This window comes from Balaenoptera acutorostrata, chromosome 8 (assembly GCF_949987535.1).
Source record: "Balaenoptera acutorostrata chromosome 8, mBalAcu1.1, whole genome shotgun sequence".
In the NCBI taxonomy this organism is placed as follows: Eukaryota; Metazoa; Chordata; class Mammalia; order Artiodactyla; family Balaenopteridae; genus Balaenoptera; species Balaenoptera acutorostrata.
This window is the reverse complement of record NC_080071.1, coordinates 51,002,189-51,017,106: the sequence shown is the minus strand read 5'-3', so window position 1 is coordinate 51,017,106 and position 14,918 is coordinate 51,002,189. Positions and strand designations below refer to the sequence as shown.

Sequence of the window (14,918 nt, the reverse complement as noted above, 5' to 3'; positions counted from 1 at the left end):
TTGAGTTACTAATTTGTTAAGAGAAACTTGTGAGCAATCCTCCCCAGATATCTTCAGGGCCACACTCCAATGCCAATAATCTGGGCTCCTGCTTTGCACTTGTCCTGAGAAGGTTTCGAGATGGAGGGATTAGAGAGATTGAGATAAGCAAGGAAAATAACAGGGCGAAGTGAGCATTAGTGAAGGTTTGTCCTTAAAAAAATAAACATGAGCCCAGTGTGTGCTACAGAAGCCCTGGGCTGTGTGTGTTTGTAAACCAGGATTAAGAACTAATGGAGCGGGACTTCCCTGGTGGCGCAGTGGTTAAGAATCCGCCTGCCAATGCAGGGAACACGGGTTTGATCCCTGGTCCGGGAAGATCCCACATGCCATGGAGCAACTAAGGCTGTGCACCACAACTACTGAGCCTGCACTCTAGAACTCATGCGCCACAACTACTGAGCCCATGTGCCACAACTACTGAAGCCGGCATGCCTAGAGCCCATGCTCCGCAACAAGAGCAGCCACTGCACCGCAACAAAGAGTAGCCCCTACCTGCTGCAACTAGAGAAAGCCCGCGCGCAGCAACAAAGACCCAACGCCACCAAAAACAAAACAAAAACAAAACAAAACAAACAAATGGAGCTGACCAACTGTAGAAGGAGCTTCCAATCTGCTCTAAAAGGCTCTTCCTAAAAGATGTCAGGGCCCCCAGAGTCTAAGCAGTGCAAATCTGTACGAACACCCATCATTACTTTGTTTATCTGAGGTTGCAGGCATTGGCTTACTGCAGCCTCATGGAACTCAATCTGTTTCCCTGATCCTTCCTATTAAATAAATGGTGTGTTGCAAGCAGCCACATTGTTCTAAAAAAAAAAAAAAAAAAAAAAAAATGAAGTGCAGAGTCTCATACAGACTTAATATTGTTACTTTACACATGGTCACTATCAAATAAACTTAAAGTAACAATTTCCCCTAAGAGATAAAATACCTAACTGCTCTATGTCTTCTCAGACAGCTGAGGGTATCTGTTCTCTCCTCTTTCCTTTGGGGAAATCAGAAGAGTCTACTATTGACTTGTCTGAAAGAGCCCTGAACCCAGGAAAGGATCATCTGAGTTAACATCTGACTCTGCCTGGCACGAAGCACTCTTCCCTGGACAGCTCTATCAGCTCTTCTACAAAAAGCTAAGTCCAGTAGGATTCAAGTAACAATTTCATGGACGTAGGGAAGATGCAAATATATTTCTGAAATGGGTGTTCCTGCTGCAGGATAGTTGATACTTAAAGATAAGATTTGTTTTTGGAATATACACCATCTTAATTCGCTTAGCGATAGCTTCTATAATACCAGAAAGAATGAATGAAGACCAGGGGAAGACTTATTTAATTATTCATATAAATGTTACTTTCCAGGATCGCAAGAGAGAAAATTTCTTTCTGAAATATTTGCCTGGGAATTTAGAACAATCCATTTGCTTGTGCCACTTCCTGCCAGTGGGATGGTCTCACAAAGTTATGATACAAAATTATTGCTGGTGGGGAGAGTGGATAGAGGTGGGAGTTGAATTATTATAAATAAATATCTTTGAGAAAAGCAGGTTTGAACATTCAATTGTATAAATTGAATGAACAAGGACAAGTGAAATCTTCATGTTTAAGGGAACTGGAACACTCGGGCAGGGGGAGGTGGAGGGACAGAGGGTTAGAAATGGAGAAGTTGTGCTTCCATCTGCTCTATCTATTGAACAATTACCATGTGCTGGGCACTGCCAGTTTGGGCTTCCACATTGGGGTTCCATCTTTTCTGCATGTTTTTTATATTGTGGCATCTCCCATTAATACCCAGCACTATAAATTCATAAATGAAAATTCAGGAGTTTGATCATCCTTTTCTAATCCAACTAAGGGAGTCCTGTGGTGGGGAGTAGAAAAACCAGGAGACATGAATTGCAATCTAGTTCTGCCAGAGACCATAAAAACTTGGACCAATCACTGAATCTCTCTGGGCCCTGATTTTTCTTATCTGTGATGTAAAGGAATTGGAAGATACAGATTGGCAATTCTCAAACTATGGAGTATTTGCAAGGGGTCCATGATTCCACATGAAGTTCTGTCTGTTGATTGTACTGATGACTGCAAACGTATGTAGTTCCTTTTTGCAAATGTGCTGAGATGTTCTATGATTAAGCAAATGCAAATTTACTTAAGTAATCAACTTAGAAAAATTATGTACCGACCCAATCAGAAGATGCTAAAAGCATGACCACCATCGTGCAGGCAGTCATGAATAAATTAAGAAGCGGTCTTCGTACTAGAAAACATTGGGATCCACCCAACTAGATGACAGACGTTCTCAATATTGTTTCATGGCTATTCTTGAAACTCCAATGTGTAAAGGAAAGATTCTCTTTTCAGGTAAGAGTTGAAAGTGCTTTTCCTTCACTAACACTTTAATCCTCAGCATCCACATTCTAAATCAAGGTGGCAACCTGTGAGACACTCTCAATGTACCTTCATTTGAACAGCAGTGTCAGGTTTCTACCAAGCAATCAGCTGGCATTTTTGTCTAGTGATACACATTTGGCAAGACTTGTTGAGGTGAAGTCTAAGATAAAGCAAAATGGCCCATTCAGGGATCCGATTTTGGTTTCAAGACATTTTATTAGCATAGGACTCAACGTCAAAACTGGAAGAATTTAAATGTTTACACTCAACATAAAGCAGTTCCCATTACTAGAATGTACCATGTCTCAGCAGAAAATATAATTGACCCTTGAACAATGCGCGGGTTAGGGGAACCAATTCTCCGCACAGTCGAAAATCCATGTATAATTTATAGTTGGCTCTCCATATACGTGGTTCCTCTGTACCTGTGGTTCAGCACCCAGGGATTCAAGCAACTGTGGATTGTGTAGTACTACAGTATTTGCTGTTGAAAAAAAAATCTACGTGTAAGTGGACCTGCGAAGTTCAAACCCATGTTGTTCAAGGGTCAATGGTATAATGAAATCCTGAAGTGGTTGCCCCAAAGTATTCAAAGATGGGTTTGCTTGGGAGGTAAGTGGCAACCATGTGACTAACGATGACTTCTAAGCAATCCAGGATGAGTAGAGCAGACCTGTACCAATTTTCCTAATTAGCCACAAGTGCCCATCAGAAATGGCATCCTTAGACAGGGATATGAATGGTGTGTCTGTATCTGTACATATCAAACCACACTTGTGAAATAAATTGTTTCAAACAAACTGTGTGTGTCCGGTGTGGGCAGTTCAAGACACCACATGGCATCTTCATCTGTGGGGTTTCTTTTCTAGTGGAAGGAACAAATTGGGGGGTGGATTTCCTTCCCTTTTTATAATGTTTCAGTGACAGCTCCCAACTGCTTTTCCTTTAATGTTACCAGATCCCATTTTTTTTTTTTCAGATCCAAGTCCAGCTTGTGCAAGGAAGTAAAGACAGCTGTTACCAAACAGCCTCCGAGATGATCAGAAAGACTAGGTTCCAACTACTGACATTTCCTGAATCTCTACCTTAATTTGTGCCGAGTGAGTCCATAATACCCAGACACAAGAACTTTTTCCCCATTTATATTCAAAGCTATAGTAAAGTGACCATGTTTTCCAACAAAAAGACATCTATGAACATCTTTCTTTTTATTTTTGTTTATAGTCACCCAAATCCTACAAAACAATGATAGAAATAAGTTGTCTCCCCTCCTGAGTAAATGGTATGCCTGGGCAGCATTAAACTTGTCAAGCCCTTTTTGAACTTGAATCTCAAAAATGCCAGCTGGGACATCTGAATAGAAACTTACTGATTTTCCCCCATCAAAAAGTATTCGGTAGTTTCAACTGAATAAAATGGTGCTGAATCCTATCTAATGGATACAGTTCTATCTTCCGTGAGCTTTATTTTAAAAGAGGTTTTCAAACTTTAGGAAATTCATTTCAGGTCATTTTTAGGGGCTATAACAAGGAGAACGAGTCATTATGATTACTCTGCTTAAATATAACACTATCCCGTTTTAGAAAATAGAATATACTCTAAGAGACAACAGAATGGCAATATTACCATATACATTATATTACTGAATAAACAATGAAGATGACCTTGTAGCTGAAGGACTATTTTCAGGTTTCTAAATGGAAGAAAGTTTTATTTTCTTCTATGCAGTGCCTCAACAACTCCATCCCTCTCCCTTCTGTGTATGAGCTGAGACCCATACAAACTTCTTCCTTATTCGACTTACAGATATGCGTACCTTTCTGGGAAATTATTATTGTTGCATATAAAATCAATATTAAACATGTTTTTGTTTGCCTACAATTTGCCCCTCGTGGAGAAAAAAAAAAAAAAAAAGGATCCATATGCCTTTCCTGCTCCACTCTGTCAATTAAAATCTCGACCTCAGGAAAGCTGAGTTTGCAGTGATCATTTTAGAGAAGGCAATTCTGAATTTAACTATCTCAGAACTGCACACAAGAGAATGGACTGGGTGATTACTAGGAAATGATTTAGAAAAATCATTTCTTTCTAATTAAAAAAAGTGTGGGAGTACCAGAGAAGCCAAAGATGTGGACTCCGCCTGCAGCACCACCTGGACTCATCTACAAACCATTATCACTGCACAATGTAAGCTGTTGTAAAAGACTGAAAAAATATTGTAGAAGATTGTTAAAGAACTAGAAAAACCCTCAGAGGTCTCTCATTATCTACCATCAAAGAACTTAATCGAAGAGGGAAACACCTAGAAACAAAAGAAAATACTCACATGCACTTACATGATAATTTTATGAAAACTTTATGGAAAATTGTAAATGGGGATGATTAGTAATGTGGATAGGAACCAATGAGTTAATGGAAAACCAAAATATCACAAAAAATTAGAAGTTGTTAATTTACTTCAAGGAAACCTTGAATATTTTCCCCATATGATCCCATTAGGAACTCCCATGCCCAATCCCTGTGGCTAGTGAAGGGCTAATTTTAGAAGTCCAAATTTTTAGAACTCCATCACTACTCAAAATACCTGAAAATGTGTATTTATTAGTTTTAATGCTTTTCCCCCTCCTATCACAAGAACGTAGGACTTCTAAGAGTTATGAATTTCCCTTCTAAGTGACTATGCCAACATGTCACAAAGCTATAATAACTGACACAGTTTACTATTGACACGAAGATACATAATCAATGTAATAGAACAGAGAATAAACAGTGCAGTGGGGCAAGGATGACCTTTTCAATGAAAGGTGCCGGGTCCACTGGGTATCCATATGGAAAAAAAATGAATCTTGACTCCCTACCTCACACCATTCAAAAACAAAAACAAACAAAAATTCCAGTAAACTAAAGAGCTCAATGTGAAAGGCAAAACAATAAAGCTTCTAGAAGAAATCACAGGCAAATCTATTCATAACCTTGGGTAAACAAATATTTTGTAAACTGCAAACTAAAAAGTACCAACCATAAGGAAAAGAATCGGCAAACTGGACTACACTAAAATGGAATGTCTATTCATCAAAAGACACTGGTAAGAGAGTAGAAAGGAAACCAGACTGTGAGAAGATGCTGACCACACACACATCCAATAAAGGTCTCATGTCCAAAACACACGTGCAAATAAAAAAGACAGACGACCCCAACAGAAAAAATGGCAAAATACTTGAATAGGCACTTCACAAGAGATGATAAGCAAATGGACAATACTGAAAAGGTACTTGAGCTCATTAGTCACCAGGAAAATGCAAATTAAAGAGCCATCAGAAGGATCAAAATGAAAACAACTGACAATACCAGGTGTGGCAACTGCGACCCCATACACTGCTGGGGCGAGTGTAAAGTGGTACAGATTCTTTGGAAGTCAGTTTGATGGAATCTACTAAAGCTGAACATATCTTACCCTATGACCCAGCAGCTCTATCCCTAGGTGTATATCCAGCAGAAATGTGTACAGATATTCACCAAATGACGTGCACAAGAATGTTTGCAGCAGCCAAATGCCCATCAACAGCAACGTCGATTACAAAAGTGCCATCTACCCACATGATGAAGTATTACACAGCCAGGAGAACGAACTTTAGCTACATGCAATAATATGAATGAATTTCACAATTACAGATCTTCCTTAACTTACGATGGGGTTACGCTCCTGATAAACCCATTGTAAGTTGAACATATCGTAAATAGAAAATGCATTTAATACACCTAATCTATGGAACATCATAGCGTAGCTTGGACTACCTTAAACATGCTCAGAACACTTACATTAGCCTACCGTTGGGCAACATTACCTAACACAAAGCCTGTTTTATAATAAATGTTGAATATCTCATGTGATTTATTGAATACTATACTGCAAGTGAAAAACAGAAGGTTATATGGGTACAGAATGGTGGTAAGTGTATCAGCTGTTTCCCCTCGTGATCACGGAGCTGACCGGGAGCTGCGGCTGCAGTCACTGCCCACTGTCACGAGAGTATGATATCGCTAGTCCCGCAACAGATCAAAATCTAAAATTTGAAGTAGTTTGAATGAAAGAGGCCAGAAGGAGGAGTATATACTGGATGATTCTATTTATAGGAAGTAAAAAAAAAATGGGCAAAATTAATATATAGTACTAGAAAACAAGAGAAAAGTTACTTTTATAAGGAATTATGTCTGGGATGGAGAAGGGGGCTCCTGGGTGCTATCTTTGGGGTGCTTCTTTTTTCGATGCTAGTTACATGGATGTAAACATTCTTTGATAGGTCCATTTCTGGTTTGTGTACATTTCTGATGTGTATGTCGTTAAACAAAAATATTTTAAAAGAGAATGTGCCAGATCCATTAATTGGTGAGAGAAAGAAAGGAAAAGAAAAAAGAAAAAAGAATGTTGGGATGAGTATAAGTGAAATGACCTAAGAGAGTACTCTTAAAAGTCCTCATCACAAAAATTACCTATGAGAGGTGATGGATGTTAATTAAACTTACTGTGATAATCATTTCACAATAATACACACATAGCCGATCATTATGTTGTATATCTAAAACTAAATGTCAATTATGTCTCAAAACTGGATTAAAAAAAAACATTAAAAAACTAAGTGAAATGATAAGGTAAGCTGGCTGATCTATTGATATTTCTCTCAGTACTGCCAGGCCTTTTGGTGAACATGGAATTAAATTCTGTTCCCAGTTTCCTCCTTAAACGCTGAGAAGCTGAGACTATTTTCCTTACAAGCTTAGATTTTTGTTGAATTTTATGTAACTGAGGAGAGGGATCTGGCCACCATGCCAGCAAAAAAAAGTTAATGAGGAAGAGATTGTGGTTTACGCTGTACTGTGATTAACTCCAGATTTTGAAAATGATCTTCAAACCAAAGAGAACGAAGCAAATGATTCCAAGATTTGGAAGAAAACAACTGAAAAACAATTAATTTTCTACTGAGTGGCTATTGGAATAGAAGCTGATGAGACCAGAAAGCAAGTGCCAGCTGGTCAAGACCGCAGCTTCCTAGGGTTTAGCTAAGCAAACCCTGAGAATGAAAGCGCACAGAATGGGAATTGTTAAAATGATATCCAAAGAAAGACCACCTCAGCTCCTAACATTAAATCTTCAAACGGACAAAGAAAACTCACAGCCGCTTTTCTTACCAGGAGGAAAGAAAAGCAGAACTACTGCCCTTTGTTCCACTGCACTTTTTTGTGAATTTGAGCACTGCAGTATTAATGGAAAAACAATGCCCAGCTTAAAAACAAAGGCTCTTACTACAATGCCTTTTGGCAAAAGCCTAATATAATAGACCATTACGGAATTTACCAGCAACATACACCATTTTAAAAAGTGCTTCTTATTTGAATATCTTAGGGCCTAAATTACCTTACCTAGTACACGAAAAATAGCGTATAAAAAACAAACAAACAAACAAAAAAGCTGTTGTCTATTATACTTAGCCTCAAAGAATTTTAAACCATGCTGTAATTATCATAATTACACTCAATTACATGAACTTGAGAGTTCTCACTCAGCATATTATTGAAATGACATGATAATAAAACTGTTTATTCTCTTAGATTTCAGCCAAATCTTCAATACTAAGGATGTCCCTGATTCTCAGAACCCTTGGCCCTGGTGCTTTGCCATTACAGACATACCTGTAACCCCTGGGGTATGAGCAAAGGTACTCAAACTACAGCTGAAGGTCTTACATCTAAGTACGGGGTGCAAGTTATTATTCCAAGAGTGTGAAATACAAAACTGCAACCAGTCTTTAAGACAGTAACTTTCCCATGTTCATTTCTTGCCTTGTGGTAGATGGGTGTCAAAGTCAAGGGCAACTGCATCAACAGCACTGCGAACTTGGCGACTACCATGGTCTGATGTTTGGTCCTCACTGCCTGGTTACTTTTTTCAAGCACAACATCTACAAGCCACTCCAGGGGCTGGGCAACTAAGTGGTGGTTGGGAACAAGTTAGGGCTGTGTCACTAAGGTACATAGGAAATCTGGAGTGCCACTAATACTTTAATTCTCCATTGCAGGACAGTGACAGAAATTCAAAGATACAGAAGTACTGGGTGCTCACCCGCTGTAGTAGGCAACATTACAGCTTATCAGTAACCTCTAGTCAGGCATGGGGGCGGGTGGGCAGCACAGGCAGGTCTGGCCAACAATGCCGTGCCCCGTGAGCTTCCATTCAGGAAACAACCCAATGATGATCAGTAGGGGACTGGATAAATACATTATAGTGCACCCATACAACGGAAGACTATACGGTACAAAGAATGAAGAGCGAAAAAGGCAAAGTAAAGAACAATATCTATAATAGCTTTTGTCTACTAAAGCAGGAGGAAGATAAGAATCTCTATTTTTATTTCTTCTTGTAAGCATATGCATAAAGTAAAACCAATTAAAAACAATGGTTAACTTTGCAGGGAGGCACAGGAACTGGGCAGATGGGTGACTGATGGGATGGAGAATTTGTATTATATACCTTTTTACACTTATTTGTATGTTGAACAATGTGAATGTATTACATATTTTTTTAAAACATTTTAATAAAACATCTCTCAATTCCAAATTTCTACTCACCTATTTTAGTAATCATCAATCTACCACTTTATATACATGTTGGAAAAGACTGAAAGAAAGTAATTATATCCTCTACCTGAGCCAATAAACACAAAGGCTTCTGAGAATTTATGGGAACAACTTTTTAAAGTACAAAAGTTAAAAGAAAATCCCCAGAAAATACTTTCAATGAATGTTTCTGGTTTATAAAAGGTAAGTGAAATTCAATTACACAGAGAACACATAATGTTTGGATTGTAAAGCCTTTCTGTGCGACAATACATTGACATACACATAAGAAAATAGCTTGAAATACAAAAATACAGTTGTGATCCACGAAATGGCACCAAATTAGAACAGTTTTATTATTTAACATACCAATGTATATACATTATCCTCCCAAATGAGAAACGATTTGATTCCGAAGTTTAAAATGTAGTTTCCAAAATGAATCCTTATTGTAAATTTGGGGGGGGGCGGAAATCCTGCAAATTAACACACACCATTTTGATCCTTGACTAAAATATGTACCCTGTACTAATCATCTCTCTCATACAAAATGTATATTATAAATAAAACTTTCAAAAAAGATCTCGGATGTTTATTGCACATCATATAGAATGCTTGCCACCATCTGAAAGGCTTTCGGCCTTTCACTGTAATTTGGGTGAAAACAACACTCTGCAGATATTAGCATATCTAGGATCATATATGATGTTTACCAGAAACAGGAAAATATAACCTTACTGGACTGCTTCTGTCACTTTTTCTAAAATAAGAATGACTCTTTTCTACCGTTAAAAGCAATTACAAGAGATCTGAACACTTTAAAAGTCCTGTTCAAATTTCAGTTTTCTCTTTTCAAATAGAAACCACATGTGGAGGCAATTTTACCGAGTCATATATCAATATATCTACTTCCTAGGACCAGCCCTTCTTGAAGTATATATTGTTAAAGATCATACTACAGGGTTCCTAACAAATGCTGTCCATCATCAACAGTTACTGTTTTGGTCTCAACATTTTCAAACTCTCTTAGCCCTGGTAAAGCCAGCACAAACCAGCCAGAATGCAATGGCCTTAAAACAAAACAAAAAGGTTCCTAATAAGTTTTCGTATCACCTAGTACAGTGCCTAGCACAGAGTAGGCATTCAATAAATAGTTGATGAACGGATGCACTATCTGTTAAGACCGTTTCCTACACTTAAGATGTATTAATGATTTATGAGTAATATGTTGCTTTAGGGCACAAAGATCTAGCAATGATGACTAAACAAGGAACACGCACGACATGGCATAGATACTGTTAGTTTCTACAATCCTGTCCCAGGACAGAATGTGTACTTTAAGGGTTAAAACTATTCCAATAGTAAAAATTGATTAGTCAAATATGTTTATTTTGCCAAGGGACTCTAACAGTGTTAACCTTTGGCAATTCCCGAACATACAATGAACCCCAAACAAAACAAAACCGAATTGCACTATTACAAAGAAACGAGTCCATGGAAGCAGAGGGGAGGCGCCAGTTAAGGGACAGCGACTTCAAGGAGACGGTTGTTTTTTCGCTTGCATGTTGGGACACTCCCATTTTTCTGGTTGCCCTGAATAAACTTCACACATACTTTGTCTTGTCTGAACTGCACCAGGAACCTAGGAGGAAAGAATAAGACAAACTGAAGAAAAGTACACACAAAACAGCTGATGATTACACTAACACCAGCTTTTGTTTTTTAATGCGATATTTACCTTGACAAGTATTCCCCTTTCTTTCCATCAGCCCTTCTAGCCACAGGATCACACCATCAGGTATTACATTGCATTTTGCTTCCAGTGGCCATAATTTAGCCCTAAGTAAACTCAAGCTCATTAGCTCATCATATTCCTATACCGTAAGAAGGGCTATGAATAATTATTTCCATGTTTCAGATGGAAAGATGAATGCGCTATTTTCCATTTTTCTCCATTTCTGTATAGCAAAAATATTAAATTATCAACAAATTGAGAAAATGCAATACAGAATTTCAGAAAAGGGGCCTAGGGCTTCCCTGGTGGCGCAGTGGTTGGGAATCCACCTGCCAATGCAGGGGACATGGGTTCGAGCCCTGGTCCGGGAAGATCCCACACGCCGCAGAGCAACTAAGCCCGTGCGCCACCACTACTGAGCCTGCACTCTAGAGCCCGTGCTCCACAACAAGAGAAGCCACCGCAATGAGAAGCCCACGCACCGCAACGAAGAGTAGACCCCGCTCTCCACAACTAGAGAAAGCCCGCGCACAGCAGCGAAGACCCAATGCAGCCAAAAATAAATAAATAAATTTAAAAAAAGAAAAGAAAAGGGGTCTAGAGACACTCCAGACTATGGTTTCCAAATGTTGGATATTTACATACATCCTACACATCTTTTTTCATATCTACACACTAAATAAATGTTTCAAAACAGCTGTGACCTACTGAATAAAAATGATGAAATCATGAGTCTGGTCTGCCAGTTATATTTTTAATATCCACACATACATAAAAATCTTATCAGTGTACACCTAAAGCCACCTCTTATGCTACCGGTGGTATATGTGGTACACTGTGGGAAACCATATTCTAGTTCAAAGCTTTCCTTTCATGGGTCATCAGCAGTCAAGTGCCTGCCCACAAGATTATTTGTCACTCCTTCCTACAACAGACATAGGACTGCCTTCCCCCTGGGCTGGGTGCTGTGAGGGACAGACATCCAGATGTATAAATTGAGGTCTCTGCCCTCCAGGATGGCATCACCAAGGAGGCGTGAGGGCAGCATGGCTGGACCAGAACCCAGCCCCTCTCAGCTCAAGGCCTGTGCTCTTTTCTCTCCACCATCAGAATCAGTGTAATGTTACCATGCTTTCGGCTATGTTTCTCAGGGAACTGTTTTCTGAGTTACTGGCAAACAACCAAGTGAGTCACTCTAAAAACCATGTGATGGGTCACATGCTCACTGGCACCCACGACAACAGCTCTGCTCTGTACACATTAGTCTCTGTTTTAAGGTCTAAAGAGGCCACATTTTGCAAACATTAGCTACTGGAGTGAAACGTGACACATAAGTTTGTACTCATCGGTGGTACTTCCGAGCTTTCAAATGAGCTGTTTCTTTTCAACTTGAAAGCACTAAAAAAGGAGCTCTAGTTCCAAATTCGCCTGAGATCTCTCTCCAGCATGTATACGTATATCTATGTGCCTCAAAGGAAAAACAAAATCTTCCAAGTTTAACATAAATAATCAAATATTTTTACATTTAAATTTTTAAAGACCACTTGTAGTAATAAATGTACGGGGAGCTCTTTTCCCAATAACTTTAGCATACACTGGCTGTCTCTGTGTTCGCAATTCATGACTGCGATTCACTCTAGAAATAACAGTAACTAAACTTTACTGAGTATTTACTACGGCCCACACTGTTCTTAGTAAGTTACACATATTAACTCAACTTTAAAACAATCCTATGAGGTAAGTACCATTATTTATCTCTATTTCATAGAAGAGAAAACTGAAGCCTGGCCCACAGTAAGGAGAGAGAATCAGAGAATCATCCTACAGCAAATAATCATGTCAGATGCATGATTTCACAGCACCAATAACAGTCAGAACTTCACAGTAAAAGGAACATAGATTAGTTGTTTGGATTTAAAATATTCAGAAAAACAACTGTATAACTTAAATAATATATGTGTATGTGTGTATTACATGTATGCGTGTATACATGTATGCATATACACATGTATATTTAAAATACTGAATAGAAAAATTCACTTTAGTTTCTATTACTATAGATACATTTTTAGAAATACTATAGATCTTATTTAAGGTTATCCTTAAAATGCAATCTATTTACAGATTGAATAGTTTGGGAGTTTAAGGACTGGGGATTATAAGGCAGTTGAGTCTCTCACTGAATTCAATTCTCACTTCTACATGTGCAGGTTAAAACTGCTCTAAGGAAGTAACAGGCCTTTGACTTTCCTCCTGTAAACTGACATATAGGGATTGTGGAGACTGGGTTTGTTAGAATAACTACTTCTACTTCTGAAAAGGATCTAATGAGGAAGGTCCTGGTCACCGAACTGTATGCTCTTTACAACACTGGTCCGTATAGTCTGCAAAAATACGTCATGGGCACCCCTCCCCATGACTCTGTAAAATTTTGTGTAAAATGCTCTCCAAAAAGGAGTATAATCCCTGCTTAAGAGCTCCCAGAGGTTATGAATCAGAGGCTACATGGGACCCTTGCTCTGCCACGTGGCTTCCTGCACTGCCCAGGAAGGGACCACGGTGCTAGGCAAGCTTCCATCAGCTATTTTATTTTTATGAGACCAACCAATAATTAGGAATAGGGGAAGGAAAGGTGTTCTGGACTGGTTTATAATGCTACTAAATGTTTGTTTTCTTCACGTGGCCACACAGAATCTTTGCCCAGTCAAGCATGTTTATCGAAAGCCTACACAGCCAGAACATCAGACCCCTCTCCTGTGACAAGCAGGGTCCCTGCCGCCCTGAAGCAAACTATCCCCATCAGTGTTCCGAGATCATGTGCCTCAAACAGAAATTGTGAGCCACTGGAGGGGTTCTGTGGATGATACAGCACATGGTACCCCCCGGAGCCCCTCAGGACAGTCACAATGTGCAACAAGACTGCAGGGGCTCTGGGAGGTGCTGTAGTGAAGAAGGACTGGACATTTCTTCACAGCACATCACTACTAACATCCTGCAAAGGCAGTGTTCTCAGAATGCCAATTCGGGAAGTGCTTAAAAGCAGCAATCCTTTGTGGCCTGGATGTTGGCGTGATTTTCTCTGCAAAGATGGCCTTATTAATGTAGCGGACCAAATGCGAGGCTGCTTCACCCATATATCAAGGAGCTTCTCCATCTGAACACACAGAATCTTTCCACGATGAGTGGGAATGACCAGTCTCACCAGAACAGAAGTGTAGCTTCCTGAGTTATGAAAAATTTCAACTAAAGAGAGCTTAAAGATCTAACAGCCCTCACAGGTTAAAACCTTAATTGACTGGAACCCAACAAGCCCTTATCTTTTTTCCCAATTTCTTTGTTTTATGAGAAAGGACTCAATCATAAGGAAAGTTATTTTGTGTAAATTGCATTTTCCAATATAGAGTATACATAAAGGCCAATATCCCCACACCCCCGCGCCCCCATCTAAACACCATTCTTAGACCAGACAATAAACCTAAGGTTCTGTCAATCCTAACACATCAAGGAGAGTTGGTTTGGCTTACAAGGGGACAGGAATGGGTATGAATTTATTTTAGAGAGACTTTTATAAAGATCTGAGATACAATAGGCTGGCAAAATCTTCATTAGTAAATAAAATCATTTCCTGAGCGATATGCTGATGCAAATTTTTACTCTGCGTGCAAGGAAGTAGATAAACAGATAGTAAACAATCTATTAAAAAGTAATCAAGTAAGTGTCAATCCACATAGTAACTAAAATTCATGTCAATGATCTCATACTGACAGATTTAATAAATGGAGGGATGCTCCAATCTGCATACAAATCACATGTCTCTATAATCAGAGCCCTAATGTGAAGCAAAAAAAGCAAATTTCAAATTCATAGCCATCTTGACACTAGTGAACTGCTGTCAACATGGAACACTTACTCTATAACTCTAGCTTATATGTAAGAAAAGGTATCTCAAGTACCTAACACATCCTAAACTGGCACTCTTGACTCCCCACACCTCAGCCACTCCCAAGCCCCTCTTTCTTCAGTGTCAGCTACCGCAGTAAATGGTACCATGCAGGCTCAGGCCCAAAACCTAACACCCAGTCTGTTAATAAGTTCTCGTTTTCCTTCCAATCCCACTCAGAACCTGACTACTTCTCACTACCTCC

General features: G+C 39.2%; 1 protein-coding gene and 1 long non-coding RNA gene across 5 annotated transcripts in view; one reads left to right on the top strand and one right to left on the bottom strand.

Moving 5' to 3' along the window:
• Positions 1 to 3,667, top strand: part of LOC103011793 (uncharacterized) — a 220,440-nt gene extending 216,773 nt beyond the window's left edge. Inside the window, exon 5 of the long non-coding RNA XR_450112.2 lies at positions 3,406 to 3,667. This is a non-coding gene — a long non-coding RNA (uncharacterized LOC103011793). The remainder of the gene's footprint in view (positions 1 to 3,405) is intronic.
• A 5,611-nt stretch (positions 3,668 to 9,278) lies between these two features.
• The window catches only part of MYO1B (myosin IB), a 183,336-nt gene continuing 177,696 nt past the window's right edge, over positions 9,279 to 14,918 (bottom strand). For all 4 annotated transcript variants that reach the window (XM_007171453.2, XM_057551137.1, XM_057551138.1 and 1 more), the window contains one exon: positions 9,279 to 10,680. In XM_007171453.2, coding sequence (XP_007171515.2) covers positions 10,557 to 10,680 — 124 coding nt within the window. In that variant the 3' untranslated portion in view covers positions 9,279 to 10,556. The remainder of the gene's footprint in view (positions 10,681 to 14,918) is intronic.